General features: G+C 49.7%; 2 protein-coding genes across 2 annotated transcripts in view; both read right to left on the bottom strand.

Moving 5' to 3' along the window:
* Window positions 1-703: 703 nt before the first annotated feature.
* Lin7b (lin-7 homolog B, crumbs cell polarity complex component) lies at window positions 704-7,999 on the bottom strand. The gene is made up of 6 exons (XM_050121200.1): window positions 3,437-7,999; window positions 3,071-3,189; window positions 2,859-2,930; window positions 2,112-2,321; window positions 1,305-1,468; window positions 704-1,025 (listed from the first exon to the last, which is right to left on the bottom strand). The coding sequence occupies exons 1-6, from the start codon at window positions 3,582-3,584 to the stop codon at window positions 1,004-1,006; spliced, it is 735 nt and encodes a 244-aa protein (XP_049977157.1). The 5' UTR covers window positions 3,585-7,999; the 3' UTR covers window positions 704-1,003.
* Window positions 8,000-8,136: 137 nt separating this feature from the next.
* The window catches only part of Snrnp70 (small nuclear ribonucleoprotein U1 subunit 70), a 23,121-nt gene continuing 8,004 nt past the window's right edge, over window positions 8,137-23,253 (bottom strand). The window contains exons 5-10 of the mRNA XM_050121199.1: window positions 18,957-19,021; window positions 18,769-18,831; window positions 14,701-14,782; window positions 11,623-11,724; window positions 9,019-9,106; window positions 8,137-8,942 (exon numbers count right to left, since the gene is read on the bottom strand). Coding sequence (XP_049977156.1) covers window positions 8,285-8,942; window positions 9,019-9,106; window positions 11,623-11,724; window positions 14,701-14,782; window positions 18,769-18,831; window positions 18,957-19,021 — 1,058 coding nt within the window. The 3' untranslated portion in view covers window positions 8,137-8,284. The remainder of the gene's footprint in view (window positions 8,943-9,018; window positions 9,107-11,622; window positions 11,725-14,700; window positions 14,783-18,768; window positions 18,832-18,956; window positions 19,022-23,253) is intronic.

Genomic DNA, 23,253 nt, shown 5'->3' with positions numbered 1-23,253 from the left:
TCCCACCTTCTCCCCCCCAAAAATTTCTCCTCCCTCCCCCTCCCCCAACAGATCCCAGGCGGTCGTGGCCCCTTTAACAGAAGACTGACAGACGGCGCTGAGTGGCCAATGAGAATTAGCGTCCGTGCCGGCCGGTGACCAGGCCCCGCCTCTGCATCGAGAAGGAGGGGCCGCGCGGGCGGAGAGCTGGGGGAGGGACTCATGGTGCAGCAACCAATAACTATGCAGCGTGCGGCGGCCTGGGATGGAGGCGGAGCCCGGCAGAGGATGATGTCACCTGAATCTTGTAGCGCGCCTGGAGCGCTAGTCGCGAACCCGTGTTCCCGCGGCAGCGCGCATTCTCACGGGACAGGAGGGCTGGGTGGCGGGTTGGGAATTCAACGTTCAAAGTGGGAATCTTTTTTTTTTTAAAGGCAAGGGCGGCTCCCGGAAGGATGTGCTCGGTTGAAAGGTGAGGCAAGTGGCCGACGGGTGGTGAGTGCCTGGTACTCCGCACCCCTGCGCCCGTCTGGGGAATTGCACGCGCCCCGCTACCGACTCCCTCTCAGACGGTGGAACGGCCCGCTGGGCTCCCCCAGCGGATGGTTCGCTCCGCCACGCCTACAGAGGCAGAGCTCCTGCTGCGTTTCAAGACTCCCGCGCCCGACCGGCAGCGGAAGACCCTACCAAGCCCTCCTCTCCTTCCTAACCTCTAAAGTGTTGGGGACAGTGGTCTTCAGTAGTGCGCCCTGGCATTCATTTAGACGCAGCCTTGGGCCCGATTAGTCTCTGGGAAGCCGGCCAACCCCAGTCTTCAGTGCTGCTCGAGCAGAATCGATCTCGCTACCCATACTGCAAAGAGTTTGGTTTTAACCTCAGCTTCACCTTCCTCCTCCACAGACACTATTCCAGGATGCTCGACAGACACACAAGACACTTGGTGAGGGTTAAAGATCTTTAAATAAGGTGCCAGTGACAATAAATAATACTGTACAGGGGAGGTGGAGGGTCCTGCTCTCTGATTTCAGCCTCGGGACTCCAAAGACCTGCAAGGATGTGGAGAGGGCAAATTCAGGCTCAGAGGAGGTTCAGTGGGGCATGAGATGTTTAAGGCTGAGGTTCTGGAAACAACGGTTCAGAAAAGCAGACACAGGGATTCTGAGATTAGGAAGCCAGAGTCCCAGGGCCTTGGTTACCATGGTAGGGGTCAAGGGTCAAGAAGCCCCTGTGAAGAGCCAGGGATAAAGGACCACCGGGATCACCGGCCTGGCTTGGGAGTCTGGGGCTGGGGACGGCAGCAGGGGGAGAGTGGGCGCGAGGCTCACGTGTAGCTGTGGTGCTGCTGGCGCCTCCGGGCAGATCGCATCTTCTCAAAGCGGGCCTCCATCTCCTCCAGCACCCGTGGTGTGTACCGCACCACCAGTTTCACTGAGCCCTGGGCGGCCTTCAGGAGTTCCACGGCTTTTTCATGGTGTTCGCCCTCCACACTCTGCAGGGCAGGCCTCGCACAGACTGCTGACCCAAACCGCTGCCCTTACCACCCTACCCAGGACATGGGACCAGTGGATAGTGAGAAGACTGCTAGGGTCAAGTCTCCAGGGCCTCATCCCCTCCCCAGTGGATTACCAACTTGAGATTCAGCACCTGCACCCTAAAACCTGTCATGTCAGTACAGCTTAGAGTCCTAGTCAATGAAGCAGGTCATGGAACCTGTTCTTGTCCTCCCAGATCCTGGAGAGGCCTTGACATTCCCTAAGCCTACTGTTCTCACAGCCCAGTAACAAAAGCCCAGCTTTTCTGGCCAAACTACCTCCTCCATGGTGATTCTAGGATTCTAACTACTAGGGTTCAGGATGTTGGGTGGCTCAGACTTCTATCAGAGCCAACCTTTCTCCTCAGGCCAGGGGAGTGCAATTACCAACCCTATCCATTCTCAGCCAGAACCGCCTCTGAGTCCTGAGAATTACCCATCCTTCAGCATCCACTCCAAAGGTTCCTCCTATAGAACCCTCCATCCTCTACACTGGACTGGTCCCCTAGCATGCTCTCAAGTCCTTAAGAGCCAGCAGTGTCTACAAAAGCTGTGCTCCCTGTGTGGAGCTTCCATACAGACACTGTGCGGCCCCACTCACCACGCCATTCACGGACAGCAGCTGGTCTCCCCTCTTGAGGCCACCATGGCGATCAGCCACGCCTCCGGGGATGACTCGAGAGATGTAGATGGGTGAGTTCTGCTCTTTGCCACCCATGATGTTGAAGCCCAAACCCTCATCAGTCTTCGGTAGTTCCACAACCCTGGGATGTGCATGGCCCTCACTGGCTGTGAAGGCAGCCACTGTGGCCTGGAAGAGAGAAGGTGCCTTGATGTGAGAGACCCTGGCCCCTTGAGAAAGGGGCACTTCAGCCAGGGTTCAAAGGGCAAGCAGGGGACTCCTGCCAGGTGACTAAAACCTGTGAGAACAGTTGCATTCTTCCACAAGCCAGGTATGTCTTCAGTATTTTGCACCCGCCAATCTTGTTTTCAGACAAACTAGCCCCCACCCTGGGGGTCAGATGGGGACAGGACTGAGTCTGCTGACAGTAACAAGAAGAGTTGGGCACTGCAGTTTGGATAGATGTCCCTGTTCACGATATCCAACTGGATCGTCTTTTAGGGTTATCTTTACGGCAGAAAAGTGAGGTCAGTTTCCTCGCCTGTTGCTAAAGAGAATCTCATGTGCATTCAAGTTAAAAATGTGCAGTTATTTAAAGGGCATTATAAATAAATCTTCATATGGTGTAAGAGATGCGCAAATGAGAAGGAAGGCGTATGAACGACCAGCTTTGGGAGGGCACTGTGCCTTTCGTGGTCATCTAGAGCTGCAGGGACAGGCGCCTACCTTGGCTGTGGCGTGAGCCCGCACCTCAGCGCTGCCAGTGATATCCAGCGTGTCATAGAGCTGCTCGTACACCTGGAGGGTGGGGGACGCGGCAGCATCAGGGAGATGCCAGTTCACAGCCCTGGACACAATTGTCTACGTTCACTTGCCCGTCACGGGCCCCGCCGACCAGCGCTAGTAAACTACAACTCACACAGTTCCAAGGTGCTCACCTCACGGATGGCAGAACAGAAACGGCTCTGTAGGACCCGCTGCAGGGCCTGCAGCTTCTGCGGGGGCAGCTCTCCGCTGCGTTGCAGCCGCTCCAGCAGCTCCACGGCCCGGGACACGTCTGCAGAACGCAGTAAGAACAGCGAAGTCAGCAGGAAGGACGACCGAGGTCAGGCTGGAAGCGATTGTCGCGCCCTGCCGGTCCCCTGGACCCCAACCCCAGGCGGGGTGTTGTTGGTGCGCTCCGCCCCAGACCCTCCCACGCCCGTAGGTCGCGCCCCGCCCACCCTGACTACGCCTGTCCCCCGGCAGCTGACTGGCGCGGCCCACCGAGCTTAGAAACCGGACTGGACCCCCCGAGCGCTTACCCCGCTCCAGTCCCAGCGGCTCCACCAGTGCAGCCATATCGCGGCCAACGCAAGCCACCCGCCCGGGCGACAGCGAGGAGGAGGTGCCGCACGAGGCCCCGCCCACCAGGTGCCGGCAAGGAGGCGCACCGCGAGGCCCCGCCCACATGGCTACCAGCAGTTCGAGCCTCTGCCCTCACCACTGACGTTGAGGCGGTGCCACGCAGGGGCCCCTCCCACTTGGGGGACTTGCGAGACCTTCGTCCTCCGCGTGCCTAGCTCCCTGTGCCACATCACTACCAGATGATTGCATGGGTTTATTCTGGTTGTTATCTTCCTGTTACAATGTTGGTGTGCTGCTTTGCTCCTTAGGGCATATCTGTGCCCTTTCGGTAGTTCCCCCTCATTTCCACACTGACAAGTCTAGGGGGCGTGGCTTCTCAGGATTCCAGGGCTCTGCAGGACCCGCTACAGGGCCTGCAGCTTTCCAGGAGCCTGGGAAAAGAGGATCGCTGTGACTAGAAAGCCTGGGATACATACCAAGAGCCCGTATCCAGAAACCAGAACAATGAAATCTGAAGTTGAAGATGTAACTCAGTCAGTAGAGTGCTAGCCTAGCATGCTCAAGACTCTGGGTCGCATACCCAGGAGCGCATAAGTCACGGGTGGTAGTGCACGCCTGTAGTCCCAATACTCAGAAGTGGAGGCAGGAAGATCAGAACTCTATGCAAGGTCACCTTCGGTTACACACACAGCGCGGAGCTTGGAGGCACACACCTTTAATCTCAGCACTCTGGAGGCAGAGGCTTTAAAGGCAGGCCTCATCTATATAACGAGTTTCAGAGCTGCCAGGAATACACAAGACCCTGTCTATACAGAGAGAGACTGACAGAGACACAGAAACAGACCTGACCAGGAACCTTCACAGTTCACAGAGATTTTTGGAAGAGAAAGTCAAGGAGCCATAAGGCCTAGGTCACCCAGAGCGCCCAAGAGGCTGGGAAATCACGATGATGGCACGAGAGGACTTGTATTGTCATTTACATGTTGGATTTGTATTTTCATATAAATCCCCAAAAGTGACATAGGATCGTCAAGTGTGTAGCTGAAGATCTCTGGGGGCACCCAAGAAGTCTGGATTGCAGAAGTGGCAGGAGGGAGGATGCTGTCGCAATAAGCTGAGGCCAGGAGACCGGTAGACTAATGTGAAACATGCCTGTTTGGGTCGAGAGGTGCATGGGAGTATTAATGTGTGCAGGCTACCATTTGTTCAATGGTGGCTGTGTGGAGTGCATGCAGATCTTTTCAACTTGAGAAGACTGTGCTGTGGCTGGGAACGTAGCTCAGCTGACAGTACTTGCCTAGCAAGCAGAAGGCCCTGAGGCCCTGGGTTCGGGATCCAGTATTGCACACCCCAGTGTGATGGTGCACTTCTGGAATCCCAGCCTGTGGAGGCAGGAAGACCATCAGTTGGCCAGCTTAGACTACAGATGTTTTATTGGGCCTGTGATGTCTGAAAGGGGCCTGGGAACTGGAGGCCAGAAGGTGCTGCTGGCTGTCTCTCGTGTTAAGACAAGGGGAGAGGAGTGCAGGAACAAGGAAAGAATGGGGGAGTAGGAGGAAAGCTAGGCGGGGAGGCAGGAGAAGAGTGGCTGTTTTAAAGAGGGGTGGTCATTGATATGCAATGTGGCTTGCTGATGGCTGTTGGCTGTGATTCTGGCTTAGTGGGGTGGGGATGTGGTCAGAAAAGGGTGTGTTTAAGGGCAGTCTCTCCACCACAGCACTCACAATAGTAGCAATGTCAATGACGTCACTGAGCCTTCCCTAACTACCCATCTCATCAGAGAGCCAAAGATGGCCTTGGCCTCCTACCTCAGCCTCCCAAGATTTAAGGTTTCAGCTACCATGCCTGGCTTCAAAAGCAGCAACCTGAACCAAACAACCAGGTACCTGCTTCAGAAGCTTTTACGGAGCTTAGCTTCTGCCTTCCTGTCTTTAGCTGAGGGACAGAGTATTGTCCTTAACCTTTTGAGCCACTCTGAGTAGCAGGGACTAGCAAAAAACTGAACAGCCACCCCTTGGCTAAGGAAGTGATCGCTGATCGTAAGTTCTACAGAGTAAAGTTCTACAGAGTAAATTCCAGATGAGGCTCCAAAGCTACAGAGAAACTCTGTCTCCAAAAACAAATTAAAATTTACTTTATGACTTTGTGTATATGGCCCAGCACAGCACACATGGAGGTCAGTGCCCTCTTATGAATGCCTAGGTGGTCACAGCTTTTGGTTTAATCCATGTTTGCCTGTGACATCCTTAGTGTGGGGCTCAAGCTGTGCTGTGAGATGCTATTTCAAGAGGTCCTTGCTTGTTGGTACCTTTTACAAACTTCCATTCTTTACCCTACATCCTCAGCTCTTTCCAAGCCTCAAACACAACAGAAATTGTAGTTACTTTTTTTTTTAAGGCAGTGACTTGCTTGTCCCAGTTGACTTTAAATTCATGATCTTCTCATACCAGAACTGGCTTTAAAAAAAAAAATTATATAGTGTCCTGCCTGCATGTAAGCCTTCACCCCTGAAGAGGGTACCAGATCTCATTATAGATGGTTATGAGCCCTCTGAGCCATTGCTCTAGCCCCTTTTCTTTTTATAATTCCCCAAGTTGGAAATTTCAGTCATCTTGCCAGCCTGGGTCAACTTCTCTAGGAACTGCCATCTACTTCCATTTGTACTGATTTGTCTTTTTTTTCTCCCCCAAACAGGATTTCTCTATGTAGCTTTGGAGCCTGTCCTGAAGCTCACTCTGTAGACCAGGCTGGCCTCAAACTCAGTGATCTGCCTGCTCTTGCCTCCCAAGTGCTAAAGGCATATGCCAGTTTTGAATTGATTTTCTTGAATCCTTCGTTCATTCACTTAAGTCAATTCCTAAGCCAAAAGGAGTTTTCATTAAATTTATCCAATTCCATCTTTCCGGGATTCATGACAAGAAATTTGGGTGTTTTGGTATCTAAACTAATTCCTAAATCCATCTACTAAAATACTCCCCTCCCCCCATACACACACCAAATATGGGTAATTTTCTGTGTAGATGTGGCTGTTCTGGAACTCAGTAGACTGGGCTGTCATGTGATCTGCCTGCCTCTGCCATCACGCCCAGCTCACCTACTAAACCATGAACCTCAGAGTTGAGTGTGCTCACATGATTTTAATCCCAGCACTCAAGAGGTAGAAGAAGGCAGGTAGATTTCTGTGAGGCTAGCCTGGTCTAATTGGTCTATCTAGTGAGTTCCAGGACAGCAAGGGCTACAGAGACTGCCATAGAAACTGAAACAACTAATTCTTTACTTTCTGCTTTTGCTTCAGTGGCCCTGCATCTTCTACCTACTCTTCTTGTTACCTCACAAGTCCTTTTCCCAACAAGCCTATGAAATTCCAAGTGGCTGCTGAATACTGTGGTCTAAATCCTTGATTTTGTATTCCTATCCTGGTCCGTCTCCTAGTGGCCACCCTGCCTGGCGTGTGGTGGGAGGCACTCCACCAGGGCGGTGTGGCTGCTGAAATCTCACCACGCCTCCAGAAGAGGAGATTCCAGGAAACCTACAGGAGTTTCATATTTCTACAGTCTTTTCAAGGCTGTGAATACAGTGGTTGTTTCCCACCCATTTTGAAGGCAAAACCATGATCATCCACAAAAAATACATTGATAGCTGAGAGATGGGGACAAATTGCTGATGCCCCCAAAATAGGAGTGTCAGTACATCCTCTACAACTGCACAGAATCTCTTGGGGAGCGCTTCCCAATGAATCTGTTCACCAAGCAGAGCTTGGACATTTGGTCTGTCAGTCCCCAGCTCTATTTCCCACCTCCCCAGAAAAATAACCATATATAGTACTTGGCAGACCCAACTTCATGTCCATTCACCACTTCAGAGGTCTCAGTGCAGTCACTCAGCCACGCACACTTGGCAGGGGCCTGAGGCAGGTGCTCTCATCTCATGAGCAGGAAACAGCACAGCACATTCCCAAGAACTTATTTCCTCTAACCAGGTCCTTCCTCTTAAAACCCACAGCCACCCCAATAGTTGGAGACAAATATCCCATGTGAAGGCCATATTATACTCAAGCCGTATCAATTCCTTAAGAAAGGAACTGATGTCCCCACTGGTCATCCTCCAATGCCTTTCACAAGTTTCTGCCGCCCTAAGCATTTTACAGTGAGACAGTCAAACCCGGGGAGATCCACAGGCACGTGTGTCAAGTTTCCCATTAGGGCAGTTAGTTATCTGTGGTACTCTTGGTTGTGTGCAGACTAGAGTCTGTCAGTCAGATCTAAATGGCTGCCGTAGCCTTCCTTCAGGACCACGCCAGGCTACCCACTGCTTCCTCAGGGCCCACCAGACTCAAAGCTCCCCCACCTTTGTCTTCCTTCTAGGAATGTATATGCACATCTCAACTGCTGGTGGCTATCTCATTAGCACACTTTATGAGCAGATATGCTTCCTACCCACACGCCTGTGCCATCCTGGCTGGCACCCTGCCTCTTGGCCTACTGTTCTTTCATTGTTCCCTATCTGACCTGACAAGCAGTCCTGGTGACTTGAGCACAGCCTCTACTCCAGGTTGCAACATGTGCTCTAGAATTAGTACACCCAGAGGGGCTGGACAATGTACAGTGACAACATTCTGGGAAGAGAGCAAGTGCAGTAATACACCAGGTGCCCACTATTAATCATGAAATTAATTTTATTTTTAAATCCAAGGGATCAGAACAAAAAACAACAAAAAAACTTCTACCTCAGAGGACAAGCCATGGTGGGAAGGCTAGGAAGGCAGACAGCGAAACAGAAGCATGTCCACAACACAGGAAGCTTCTTCATTCGGGAGCTGCCTCCATCAGATATCCATTTTCCGGGGCCATGTACCCATCACCACCCTCTGCCTCCATGTACATGTCTCGACCATCACTACCTAGCCCTTCTAGCCCATTGTCCTGACCACTGCCACCTCCACCCCGAGCCTCATCCCTGCCCCGCTCACTGCCCCGCTCCCCCCGTTTGTGCTCTCGATCCCTATCACGGTCTCGGTCCCGGCGACGTTCCCTCTCACTTCGGTGGCTCCTACGTCGCTCCCGGTCTCGATCCCGGCCCTTCTCCTCTGGGCCATCAGGGCCATCAGGGCCAAGCTCTCCAGGAGGCCCATCATCAGGAGCTGCATCACCAGCTTCAGAGGGTTCAGCCATGTCGCCGCCGCCGCCACCACCACCACCTCGAAGCTCCTCTTTTCGCTCCCGCTCCCTGCGTGCTCGTTCTCGGCTCCGACTACTTCGGCGCTTTCGGTCTCGGTCCTTGTCCTTGCTCCTCTCTCTGGATCTGCGCCGCTCATCCTTGTCTCGACTCCGGGAGCGCCTCCTCCGGTCCCGAGAGCGGGAGCGTCTCCGTTCTCTCTCCTTGTCTCGCTCTCGGCTTCTTTCTCTGCGCTCCCGCTCACGGTCCCGGTCCCGGTCCCTGTGTGGAAGTGGGGAGGGGCCCGGCCTAGATAAGGTTAGCAGTGTGTGGCAGGGCACCTCCATTACTGTCTTGTCCCAAGAAACCAGGTGCCCAACCTTACCTCTCATCATATCGGGAAGTGTCATCTCGGCCAGAATGCCTGATGTTCACATCTGCACCACCTCTTCTGGTCCCACCAAGGCCACCTCCTGTGGGCCAAGCAAAGGAACACAGGGTCAGTGGGAATGGAGCAAAAATGTCAAACTTGAGAGGGGTTCCTAAATAGCAGACAAAACCCAAATATCTCTACTGGTAGCTATGGTGCACAATCCCATGCCAATCATTTCCATGTCTCCTTGCCACAGAACAGCCTGTTTTCATGCAAGGCTTTCACAAGGTGCTAGAGCTCTCAGACACCTGAACAAGAATTTTCATTCCTCCCAAGCTTGCCAACCTCACCTGAGGCCTCAGACTCTAGGTTAGTGCACCAACAACTTGCATTTTTGTGCACAATATGCAAAGTGTGAGTCCAGAGAAAAGCTGAAAGAGGTTAGTTAGGTAATGTTTCACCCCTTTAATCCCATACTTGGGAAGACAGGGCAGGTAGATGAGTGTGAGTCCAGCCTAGTCTACACAATGAGCTTTAGGCCAGTCAAGACTACCTTATATTTTCTTTCTTTCTTTTTTTTTTTTTTTAAGATGTATTTATTATGTACACAGTGTTCAGCCTCCATGTATGCCTGCAGGCCAGAAGAGGGCACCAGATCTCCTTACAGATGGTTGTGAGCCACCATGTGGTTGCTGGGAATTAAACTCAGGACCTTTGGAAGAGCAGGCCAGAAGAGGCTCTTAACCTCTGAGCCATCTCTCCAGCCCAAGAGACCTTATATTTTCAAAGAATAGAAAAGCTGGAAGACCTGCCACAGCCAGTTGCCTCCCAGGGGATCTGTCATTTCCAGACTCCTCAGCTGTATTCTGGCTTCCCACAAGAGCCGTAAATCTTACATTTATCTTCCCTGGAGTTAAGCTTTTTCTCCTTGTCTCTACCTTGTACTCCCCCATCAGTCTCAAAGCACCAACTCAGATCCTGCCTTGCTCAACACACAATGCCACTCCACTCAATTGTCATAGGCCACCAGCATTGGCCAGACAGGTTTCAAGTTCACCAACTGTGCAAGAAAACCACAATGACACCCCCTTCAGATCCTGAACTTGCACAGACTTAATCCTGTCTACAAAGGTGGCACATACCTGACCAATAGCACCAAGGAGCAGGCAGTACTCATATTTCAAATGGGGAGCCATTAATGAGCCACTTGATTCCAGTGATCTGACAAGGAAGGCTCATGGCTGGGAATCCTGTGCCTGTGGTTTCCTGCACCACCCACCAGAAGAGTGTCCAGAGACACCTCCTGGTCAGTCAAAGGCAAGGATGTTAAACCAGGAATAGGAAAAGGATGGACCCAGACCTCCAGCTACTGGATCACAAGTTAACAATGGGCTACATCGTCAATACAAGAGGATGTCAACATCTTTAAAAAGAAATACACAAGCTGAGTCCCTTCCATTCACTACTCTTCACATCTGACTTGCCACAAGTCCAAAAGCAACAGAGCCAGTTAGACTGTGGACTGAAACCTCAGAAACCTAGTTAAACCAACATCTCATTCTTTAAAAATAAACAGCCAGGCATGTAATTTCAACACTCAGAAGGTGGAGGCAGGAAGATCACCTTGGGCTTCAAAGTTGAGAGCCTGTCGCAGAGCTACACCCAAGTAGTAAAATACTTGTGTGACTGCATGTGGAGAGGTGCTGCACAAAGCTTCACACGGGCTCCACGTCCGCCTGTGACTGAAGATGACCCACACTCTCACAAGTCTGTACGTCAGACAACAGGCTGGTTCTGAGACTCCAGGAATCTCCCAACACAGCACAAAGTCTCAAGAACTCATCTTGGGAGGCCCCTGGGGGTTGAGGTGTTACGTCAACTCGGCACAGGCGCACAGGTGAAAGCAAAGGCAGGTAAAGCTGCCCAAGATAGAGGAGCACCTGGCACACAAGACCTGCAACCCAGGCAGAGCCTAATAGTGAACCATTAGATGAGCAAACATACAGAGACAGCAGCACAATCTCAATGCCCAGCCTCAAGGTTCTCTTGGTGAGGTCCATTGACATCAGGGGCCTGGGACTGAGACAAGAGCTCAGCATCAGCAGGACATTCCTTTCCTTATGCTTCAGGATCCTCAAATGTATTTTAAGACTTCTCACAATAACAACCCTGATGGAGACAGACAATGACAACTATAAAGGCAGTGAGGGGACAGGCTGCTGCCCTCTTGCTCCAAATGTGAAGGCAGAAACTAGGCTAGTGAGTACATGAAGCCAGGGAGTAGATGAAAAGGCCATTTAGCGAGAGCAAAAGCAAAGCTAGAGGCAATGACACTCTCAAACCTAGCCTGTGATACCAAATCCACTAGGCATAAGGTGCTGAGGTCAGTGCTGAAGTTACTCCCACAAGAGTTGCTGCTGGTCAATCACTCATCCAGGAAAGACCAGGGTATGCTTGGGCACTCATGTGTAGGTGTCTGTGTGTGCACCAGTGTCTAAAGCCATGAAGCTGATGAGAGAAGACAAGCTGGAAATGGAGGGGAACAAGCAACATATGGGTGCAAGGCAAAATGACCTACAAATAGGCCCAGGAACCCAGAGGGCAAAATGTACTCACCTAGACGCCGGGGCCTCCAGCCCTTCACGGTCCGGCCCCTCTCCACATCCACAAGGACCCTCCTGCCATCTATCTTCTTGCCATCTGCGTGCTTGTAAGCGGCTGCAACAGATGTGGGGGAGGGGGAGTCCCCAGAAGGTGCTCTAGTCAGACAAGGATCCGTGCAACAGCATCCCTTCCCCTCAAATCCACCTGCACACACACTCACACTCCCACCAGTCAGCCAGGCAACCAACAGTCAGACAGCCCTCTTCCCACCCTGAAGGGCCTGCTCCATCCATTCCAATTCCTTTTAGGCATCCCCAAATGTCACTGGGGGGGGCAAAACATTCACCCTGGCCACCCCCAGCTCCCACATGATGGAGCAGCCCCCTCCTGCCAGGGCGGCCAAAGTTGCTGCAAAGAAACTGGAGGTTAGCTGAATGCTGGCCTCTGCTGTGGGGAGGGCTCCTCCACACCCAGGCATGCACCCTAGACACCATGCTGGGCAGGAGGCTGGCTAGGCCCCTCCACACCCAGGCATGCACCCTAGACACCATGCTGAGGCAGGAGGCCCACTGGGCCCCTCCACACCCAGACCACACCAGTTTTCTTTCTCTGTATTTTCATAGGGAGGTCAGTGTGAGGTAACAGACATCAGATCAGAAATGAACAGGAATGGAGACCTTAAGGAACTGGCAGGGACAGAAGTGGGGGCTGAGCTCCCCAGGGGCCTCCAAGGACCCTGGCTAGGCCCAGAGGTACATGTGCCGTGCTACTCAAAACCCTGCCTTACCTGAGCAGACTGACCCTGCCACCACCTAGCTTGGACAGCTCTGTCCTCCAGGTCAAGCTCAATGGCCAGCAGGGTATACAGCCCAGCCTGAGCCCTCAGGGAAGTTGAGGAGTATAAGACAGAGTATGGAGGCCCAGAGTGCAAGCCTGTGATCAGGCAGGGCTGTTAAGGCCAAAAGTCCCTTCCCTATCCAGGTTCCAGCCCTGGCCTAAGGAACTGTGCTCACCAACCACAATACCCTGCCCCACCCCTGCCCGCTCCCCCCCCAATAACAACCAGAGGAAGAGAAAAAGGTGCCATTTACCGATGCCGGCCTTGCGGGTGTCCAAACCGAGCGGGATGGGGGGGGCTCGGCAACTCCTGGGGGCCTGGCGAGGAGGCGGGCTTCCCGGGGGTGGGGTGGGGGTGGGACACGGGACTGCTTACCTGGAGACCCCAAGCTTACCTGAGCACTCACACAGACCCCACACCCACCACCACTGGGGTAGTTAAAGCTACAGGGAAGGTAGCCAGGTCTTGGGAGCCCTGAGAGGGAGAAACTACATTTCCCACAACACCTAAAGACAGGTGGATAGAGGAAGTAAAGTCTCACAGAGGAATGACTAGAGCCTAGGCTGGAAGCCCTAGGGCTATCCTGCTTGACCTTAAACATCAGGCCTAAAGGCCTCAAAGCAGCTGCCACCTCACCACTTCCTGAAACAGTCACACTCCACTAGGCACTGGTCTGACTCTTAGCACTGGGGTCAGGCTTCTCCACCTACAATTCCACATGCCCTCCCAACTAGTGGCAGCAGCTGAGGCTGGCACACAAGGGACACATCTGGGATCCAGGAATGATTTCCATGCTCCAGGAGGGGCCAATTGGCCCCTAACCCCAGAGCCGAGGAGAGGGGAGGGAACTTGAGAACTGAGGTCTGTCAAGTACAGGAACCCTGCTCAGGTTCCCCATCCCAAACCCCAGGAGGCCCAACCCAGGAAACGGCAAGAAGACCATGTAATTGTGTCAGTCTAGGCCTTTCTCTCTTTCCCTCTCTTCTGCCTCAATACAGGTTTAGTAAAAACTACCACACCTTCAGTTGTTTGAAGCCTGTTCCACCCCTCCCATACCCTGAACCCCAATCCATGCACTTTGGGGAGCTCAGGCACTGGGCATCACAGTTGCCTTCTTAAGAGGCTCCCACCATGCCAAGGAAGATAAAAGGGACACAGTACCCCAAACTAGAAGTCAGAGTCTCTCCAAGACCACTATGGTGACAACCCCACAGAAATCATAGGGCAGGGAGGGTCAGGCTGAAGGGCTCCATATAGAGCCCTGGCCCCAGAACACCCCAACTTTAGTATTGTCAACATGGCCCCAGATGTCAGGGGCTGGGTGGAGCCCGACTATGGATGTAGGCCAGTGCCTCTCCCACTGAGGTCCACCCTACCCCTGGGGATCAGAGAGATTACCAGAGAGCATGTGGATGGGGGGCAAGAGGGGTAGAGGGCACCCAAATGAGGAAAGGGCTGTGGGTGAAGGGACACTGAAGGGTAACTAGGGTGGGAAGGGAAGCCTCACTGTTCCTAAGCTGCCTGGCTAAGCTGGGCTGGTGTGCAGTGCTGTGATCTTACCCATGATACAAACCCTTATACCAACCATACACTGAGGTGTTGTAAGGGGAGCGTAAGCATCAGCTGCAAGCCAGCTGCGTGGTGGCTGCAGTGACAATAAGAACAGTCAATTAATACGGCGGCCCCTGGACACGCCGCAGCCCTGCCCACCCCCACCCACCCAGCCCTGCCCAAGTGGACGCCGCGCAGCCTCAATGGGGCTTTGTAGCTGTGGGGGTGGGTGCTAACCATGCCCACCAGATCACTGCTTGATGAGAACTGGGTGGGGTCTGGGGAGGGAGGTGGAGGGTCGAGTGGCCTAGCCCAGTTCTACTGGGGGAGGAGAAGACTGGTTCAAAGGCCAGCTCTCACTCCAACCTGGCGGCCCCCAACTCCAGTGGGGGCCTAACAGGGAGAAGTTCCCCAAATCCGACAACTTCCCCCACCTCCAGCTGCCCCCATACCTCACCCAGTGCCCTCCTGGCCAGAGGTTCAACGTGTGACACTTACCTCCCTGGGCTCACACACACGTTATGGGGGATTTGTTTTTGATTTTTAAAAAACACACACATATATATATAAGATATCAGAAACAGAGGGAGAAGAAACAATGCTAAAGTCAGGTATGGCAGGGGAGGGAACAGACGACGGGGAAGAGGCCGGGAAGCAGAGGTGAGAGGGTCAGAAGAAAAGGCAAAGGCACAGGTACTCACAGTGCATGTCTCGTTCATGTTCATACTCGATGAAGGCATAACCACGGGGTTTCCCAGAGCGCTTACTGTATACCATGTGGATCTGCAGGGCAGGCAGAAGGCAGTCAGTTCCACAGTTACAGGGCTGCCCCACCCACCCCACAACCCAACTTATGGCACAGGCCTTGGGCTGGTGGACAGACAGTAACAGATTTGTCTTTCAAGAGTCCCAAGGAACTCTCATTTCAATGGGAGCCAGAGTAAAGTGGAAACCAGAGGGCACAGAAGCATATGTGGGAGGCAGAGGGTCCTGCAAAGCAGGCTGGAGAAGGCTGTGGAGACAGCTCTATGGAAGCTGAATGTTCTGATGGTAGAGATCCTCAGATGAGGCCATAGGCAAATAGGCATTGAGTCAAGTGCCCCTAAAGCCAGCCAACTGTGAGGAATGAACAATGTGCTGAGCACAAAGGGCCACTACGGCTAGTTCATGCAGAACTGTGGAAAAGGAGTCTGCCTGCAACTATAGCAAGAGGTATGTGCAGACAGCCCATATATGGGAAGGCAGGGAGGTTAGAGGACCCAGGGCAATTAAGAGGCGTGGCCATACTGTAAAGGCCAAGCAAAGTCAGGCCAAGTGTCTGGGTCCTCTCTCCACATGGCAGTGACACAGGAGGCTGGAGTACAGAGAATCAGGATTCAAAAAGAAATGCTGGAACACAGGAGGTGGGGCAAAACAAGTAAGACTTTTGGGAAATAACAGTTTTTGAGCAGGTTCCCATCCACATCACTACCTGCCCACACATGGATAGATATGGTCCTAAGATTGCGCAGGAATCCTAAGATTTTAACTCTGCAACTTGTAATTTTCAAAAGTCAACTGAGATCCCGAGCTGACATGCTAGAGTCATGTTCCATCAGGTCACAAGAGGAGGTGGAGGATGGGACCAGTTTCTGAGACCCACGAATCACGGACAGGCCAGAGGGCCCATCCTGAGCTAATCAGCTTTGTGTCCATCATGAGCGCCAGTTCTTACTTTGTCTCCCAACAGAGGAAAATAAGGCACAGAGGAATTAAGTGAGTTTTGATATCAAATTGCACAACATATATCTTTCTTGTTTTGTAGTCCAGACCTCACTCTGTAGCCCAGGCTAGCCTCAACCTTATGGACAATCTTTCTGCCTCAGTTTCTCTAGGGCTAAGATTATAGTTATGAGCCATTATCCTTTCAGTTAACATATTTTCTTTCTCTGTCCAATACTTTCTATTTAAAATAATTTGAGATTGATCCCATTGTAAGATGATTGTGAGTTCTGCTGGAAACCTCTGGAAGAGTAGCTAGTGCTCTTAACCACTGAGCCACCTCTCCGTCTCGTGACTTATATAGTTAATTACTGATATATATGTGTGTTTGGGTATCCCAAACACAGCCTGCTCAGACCATATATACCTGCTCATGTTTTCAGGGCTGACCAATCTGCCCTGGACAACCAATTAGTGTGTTTCTCCCTAGTTCCCTTCTGACTATTTCTCCTATGTGTGTTCTTCCTCTACCACTCTTTTAGCATATGCACGCACACATGCCACACACACACCATGCTGGAACTGAAGGCGCGTGACACTACAGCTGGTAGTATGGTTCTAGCAAAGGGTTAGGCAGCAGACACCCCAGACTGAGATCCACATAACACATCCTGCCATAGGGACCTAACTCTGCCCTGTAGTAATAACATCTGTAGACTACATACAAATTAACAAGTCTCCCTAACTATTTAGTAAGTTCAAGGCCAGTTTGGACAACTTAGTAAGACATTTCAAAGTAAAAGAGAAGCTGGGATGGGCTGGATAAATGGCTCCTCAGGGGTTAAAAGCACTTGCTGCTCTTGCTGAAACCCAGGTTCCACTCCCAATACCCACAGAACAATTAACAAGAGTCTGCAACTCCAACTCCAGAGCAAGGGCACTGTATACACTTAGTATACATATACATTGGCAAAATACATATAATCTTTAAAAAGGAAAAAAAGAAAGAAAGAAAACAAGACCTACTTGTGACAGACTGAGACCCTGTCTTTTTTTTTTCTTTCATTTTTTTGATACAGGGTTTTGCTGTATGACAGCCCTGGCTGTCCTCGAACTAACAGAGATCCACCTGCCTTTGCCCTCTAAATGCTGGGATTAGGCATCACCACCATGCCCTGTGAGACACTAAAACAACTAAATAAAAAAGTCTGAAGGTGCTGGTGATGTAGCTTAGCTGGTAGATAGCAAAAAAAAAAAAAAAAAAAAGTGATGGTCCGCACCTGTAATCCAGCACTTTGGAGGCAGACAGATCAAAATTTAAGGTCAACCTCTACTTAATGAACTCATCAAGGCCAGCCTGGACTATGTGAAACAATCTTAAAAGATTAAGAGCCAGTGAGTGAGATAGCTGAGTCTCATCTCCAGGAGAAAAGCCCCAGAGAAGGAGACAATCCATCTCAGTTTGTTCTTTGGTCTTCACACACCACTCCTACCTTCCTCCTGCAATGTAATAATGTAATGCAGAGGACCCAAGTTCGGTTCCTAAAAACTACATGGCAGCACACAACCATATGTAATCCAGATCCAAGGGATCCAATGCCCATCTGGCCTCCAAGGGCACTACACTCATGTCAATATACTGGTGGTGGCATGTATCTTTAATCCTAGTACTCAGGAAGCAGCGATCTCTTTGAGTTTGAGGTCAGCCTGGTCTACAGAGCGACTTCCAAAAGACAGCTGTAGTGACACAGAGAAACCTGTCTTGAAAAAAGGAAACAGCTGGGTGGCAGTGGCGCACACCTTTGATCCCAGCACTCTGGAGGCAGAGGCCAACCTGGTCTACAAGATCTAGTTCCAGGACAGGCTCTAAAGCTACAGAGAAATGCTATATCGAAAAACCAAAAGGAAAAAGAAAAGAAACAAAACAAAAAATAGTATCAGAAATGGCTCAGTGGTTAACAGAACACTTGCTGCTCCTGCTGCAGACCTGGATTTGGTTCACAGCACCCACATGGTAGCTTATGACTCTGTGTAACTCTCCTCCCAGGGGCTCTACGAACCTCTTCTGACCGAGGCACCAACATAGTAAACCTATTAACAAGCAGGCAAAAGGACACTCATGTACATAAAAATCTAGAATTTTTAGCTGGGCAGTGGTGGTGCACACCTTTAATCTCAGCACCCGGGAGGCAGAGGCAAGAGGATCTCTGAGTTTGAGACCAACCTGGCCTAGAAAGAGAGTTCCAAGACAGCCAGAGATTTTACACAGAGAAACCGTCTCAAAAAAAAAAAAANAAAGGGAAAAAATAAAAAGAAATTTTAAAATAAAAGCATCAATTGTACAAGAGCTGGGACAGTTTCAGATACAATTCTTTTTTTTAAACATTTTTAATATTTATTTATTGGGTATACAATATTCTGTCTGTGTGTATACCTGCAGGCCAGAAGAGGGCACCAGACCTCATTACAGATGGTTGTGAGCTACCATGTGGTTGCTGGGAATTGAACTCAGGACCTTTGGAAGAGCAGGCAATGCTCTTAACCACTGAGCCATCTCTCCAGCCCCTCAGGTACAATTCTTATTTGGCATATATACTGCTGACTGGAATTTACGCTCTAATCCTGGGGGCAGAAGAGTAAGCTATATCTATTCGAGGTCTTGGAGACCAGCCTTGGACTCATGAGACTACCTTATAAACTGGAAAAGAAACAAACAGTCCACCTAAACTGAACCTATATAGCCTTAGTGGGCCTGCTTCCTCAACCATATATCAACTTGAAGCAAGATGAAGCTTACCAATAGGTATTTTAAATCCACAAGAAATGAGCTTTTTAGCCCAGGCTAGTCTAGATCCAATCTCTGCCTCCTGAGTGCTGGGATTAAAGGTATGGACCACCACAGCCCTGCCCAATGTTACTTTTGATAAAGCTACACTAAAGGAAATAAACTCAGGCCTTGAAAAGATGTGACCCATTCCCAGGCTGGGAACCCAGCATTCTTTCTCTCTTCAAGCTACTTCTCCCTCCTCCAAATATTCCAACTCAACCCTCCAGCCCAACCCACTTACTCTTTTGATGGGTCCATACACCTCAAACTCTCTCCGAAGCTTAGATTCTGTTGTGTCATAGTTCTACAAGAGATAAAGCCAAGTTAAATGGGAGAAGCACACTGTTCCAAAGTCCTCAAACAGCCCATAGCTAGTAGACTCAAGTTCTCAGCAGCCTAGGATTCCCAGGGCAGAAGTTGGGTACTTACCACTCTAGCCACGAACAGAGTCTTGAAGGCATCACCCTGAGCATTGGGATCATTGTGAGGGTCCCCTGTACAAAAAGGAGAATCTTTTAAGTAGACAGTGCCCATAGTCTTGAGTAGAAGAAAAATGGACAGAGGCTGAGGACATGAAGATGGAACCTTAATAGGTCCCCTTCTAAAAGAAAACCTCAGTGACCTGGCAAGCTTGATTACACACCTAGTTTCAGATCAGCTTCACTAAAGCTAGATGGCCTTTTCTAGAGTGACTTCCAGATGAGGACAACAGGCTGTTGGGGTGGAAATGCCATTCCATAGATAGGGTGTGATACACCAAAACGCCATTCCCAATACAAGGTGAGCTGAGCGGTAACTAAATCCATGGGATCTCTCTGGAGAGAAACTCAGCTATTTTGTTCCCTAATATGTGCGGTACCGGCACTCACTGGACAGACTGCAACCACAGCCAGGAAAAGCCTGATACCAAGCAGTCTCTCACTAGACAACAAGAGTCCAGGATAAGGAGCTGGAGAGATGGCTCAGAGATTTAAGAGCACTGGCTGCTCTTTTAGAAGTCCTAAGTTCAATTCCCAGCAACCACATGGTCGCTCACAACCATCTATAATGAGATATAATATCCTCTTCTGGCCTGTAGGGATATATGCAGGAAGAATACTGCATACATAATAAATAAACAAACAAATCTTTAAAAAAAAAAAAAGAGTCCAGGATAAACTGGGTATAATGGCCCATGAGTTAATCCCAGCACTGAAGGGGCAGAGACAGACAGAACTCAGCCTGGTCTACATAGTGAGTGAGTTCCAGGCAATACAAGCTACACAGCAAGACTGTCTCAAAAATGAAGTAAGACAGTCCAGGATAGTTTTCTCCTCCCTATCCTACAGCCTCAGGCAGAGACCCTGGGCTAGCGCTGAAGAAAATGACCAGGACCAACTGGTATAAATAGACAACTAACTCCCTTTAGGCCACCAAGATTTAAGTCTTCTGAAAAAGATCAAGAATCTATTAACCACTAGGGGGTGGCGGGTGGTATGCATGCCTTTAATCCCAGCTCTTGGAAGTCAAAGGCAGGTGGGTCTCTGTGAGTTTGAGGCCAGTCTGGTCTAAAAAGGGAGGTCCAGGGCAGTCAGGGCTACACAGAGAAACCCTGTCTCAGAAAAAAGAATCGGACTGGAGAGATGGCTCAGAGGTTAAGAGCATGGGCTGTACTTCTAGAGGTCCTGAGCTCAATTCCCAGCAACCGCATAACCATCTATAATGAGACCTGATGGCTTCAGTCATATAAGCACACATGCAGACACAACACTGTGTGTGTATGTATATGTAAATCTTAAACAACAACAACAACAAAAAAATGAAAACCTATTACCCAACTCTAATGAGTGTGGGAGTGTTGGAAGCTAAATGCCTGAGCTGAACTTTCTGTGCTCCTCTCACCAGCTGCTCCAGCTCTCTCTCATTCATATACTCTGTAGTATGCAGTTGCACAGTAAGAGCTTAAGAGGGAAAAAAAAATGACTGAGATTTTGAGGTCAGTCTGGACAATTTGGAAGGAGGCCTGACATGCATAACGCCTTTGAACATGGTATCAGAGGTACTTCTGCCTTCCATTGGTGGCCTATAAGTATGCTTAACCAGTCTAGACAGACTATCCTTGTTACAAGATATCACAAGCATTGATACTTAACAAGTCTCTTCAGTTATCAGTTGTGACCTTCCTACTAACAGAGAAACTAAATCCAAAGAATCAGCCATAGTGGTGGTCCTCCTTTTGATTATAAGGGCATGGCTATTAATATAGTGACAGAATGAACTCAAGACATTAAGACTTTCAACTACATTTCCACTTAAAGAGATGCCCCTCGGCTGGGAGTGGTAGCACACACCTTTAATCCTAGCACTCTGGGAGTTTGAGGCCAGCCGGGTCTACAGTTCCAGGACAGGTTCCAAAACTACACAAAGACACCCTGCCTCAAAAAAAAAAAAAAGAACAATGCAACGATGCCCCTCAAAGTTGCAACTTCATGCTAGGAGCTGTCCTGCTACCGGCCCTTGGCCACAGTTCAATACCAGTGTGCTGAGGATTGGGAGGAGTGAAGAGAAAGGAGTTAACAGATATCTCTATCTTTCTCTCTTTAAATAAACATTACTTTTTGAGGCAAAAGGTGCTGGGTAGCTGGGCATTGATGGCACACACCCATAACCCCAGTACTCAAGGCAGCCAGATCCTGTGAGTTCCAGGACAGCCAATGCTACACAGAGAAACCCTGTCTCAAAAGAGAAACAAAACAAATAAACGAATGAATTGGGGGGCGGCACACGCACATGAGTAGGTAGATCAGAAGAATAAAGTTAGCAGACTATACGTGCACAAAGCCTTGGGTTCGGTGGCGAATAGTAGACCAAATAGTAGACCCAAAGGTACCAAAGTAAAAATGGTACCTACCTCCCAACACCAGATGTAGGGTACAATGGGTATTACCTGTCCAGTGCTGCCTGCAAGGTGGATGGAAGCCAACTGAGACAACTAGAACAGCTAGGAAATGCTCAGCACACAAGAGGAAACATCTCTATGTGAGATGCCTATAGTTCTTGCTTACCACAAGGCTGACGAAGGACTAAAGGTAGAAACCCATGCTACCAATCAACAATACTATATCTGAAGAAATATAATACCTGAAAGACAACAAGTAATAGCCAGTGCCTATTACTAAGTATGGCAAGTGTGGCATGCTTGCCTGTATACTCAGCTCCACCCCTCTGCATCAGTCATCAGGACCCTGAGAATGAACTGGCCCACAAGAAGCCTCAAAGCTAGAAAGCTTCACTAGGCTTTCAGTTGGCTGACGCGAAACCTCAAAACTCTCCCTCTTTATAAGATACTGCACCTTGATAAGCCACTACTTTCTCATCTTTAAACTGAGCATAACCCTTCCTGCTACACATAAACATCATTAGGAATCGATAACATGAAGGAACTCCAATGCTCAGCAAAGGAACAGACGCTATCGATTTTAATGGAGCAAAGCAAGCTTTTACAGTTAGTGAGGATAAGCAGAGACACCCTACTCTGCCTGATTAATCCTGTATGTTCTATTTTGGAAAGTACAAACAAAGCACACCCATAATCCTGCTTCAATTATCAACACGGGGGCCTAACTTGATAGACCTCTATATTCCCCCACCTCAATTTGAGAATTTCAGTCACATCTCAGAGCTGGCAATGCTGATTTTTAATACTTTTAAACCAGTTTCATTATTAACATGTCTAATTTCTAACCTGATCTACAATCCATTTAAAACCCTTTAACTGGAACCGTTTCAGAACGACACTTTTATATACGACACAATTTAACTGTGATCCAATCAAGCTCCAAGTCTTGCTTGATTGATGAGTCTTCTGACCCTAGTACATGGTCTCCCTGTTGACTGACCTTTCTTTGTAAAGGAAATCAGGTAACCAGTCTGTTCTAGACAATCAACCGCTCACATTCTCTACCTAGTGCAAAGCATACCTAGATAGACAAGGAAGGCACTGGGCTTTATGCTGAGGGCATCAGGGAGAGATGAGCGTTTTTGCAAAGTGGCACAGAGGATTTTGGCAAGGGGAGAAGACAAGTAAATGAGACACACTGCACTTTTGCTGGAGAGGCTGTGGGGAAAAGGAAACACTTCTGCATTGCTTGTGGGAGTGAAAGCTGGTACAACCCCTTTGGATGTCAGTGTGGCGATTTCTCAGAAAATTAGGAAACAACCTTCCTCAAGACCCAGTAATACCACTTTTGGGTATATATCTAAAGGATGCTCAGTCGTGCTACAAGGACATGTGCTCAACTATGTTCATAGCAGCTTTGTTTGTCATAGCCAGAACCTGGAAACAACCTAAATACTCCTCAATTGAAGAATAGATAAAAAAAAAAAAAAGTGGTACATTTACACAATGGAGACTACACAGCAGAAAAAAATAACAACAGCTTGAATTTTGCAGGAAAAATGGACTGAGCTAGAAAACATTATTTTGAGTGAGGTAACCCAGACACAGAAAGACAATTATCACATGTACTCATTCATAGGTGGTTTTTAAACATAAAGCAAAGAAAGCCAGCCTAAGCTGGGCGGTGGTGGCGCACGCCTTTAATCCCAGCACTCGGGAGGCAGAGGCGGGCGGATCTCTCAGGAGGCCAGCCTGGTCTACAAGAGCTAGTTCCAGGACAGGCACCAAAGCTACAGAGAAACCCTGTCTCAGGAAAAAAAAAAAAAAAAAAAAAAAAAAAAAAAAAAA

This window comes from Alexandromys fortis, unplaced genomic scaffold, assembly GCF_014885135.2.
Source record: "Alexandromys fortis isolate MF-2015 unplaced genomic scaffold, M_Fortis_MF-2015_v1.1 scaffold_161, whole genome shotgun sequence".
Classification (NCBI taxonomy): Eukaryota; Metazoa; Chordata; class Mammalia; order Rodentia; family Cricetidae; genus Alexandromys; species Alexandromys fortis.
The sequence above is the reverse complement of the archived record's forward strand: the minus strand, read 5'-3'. Positions and strand labels throughout refer to the sequence as shown.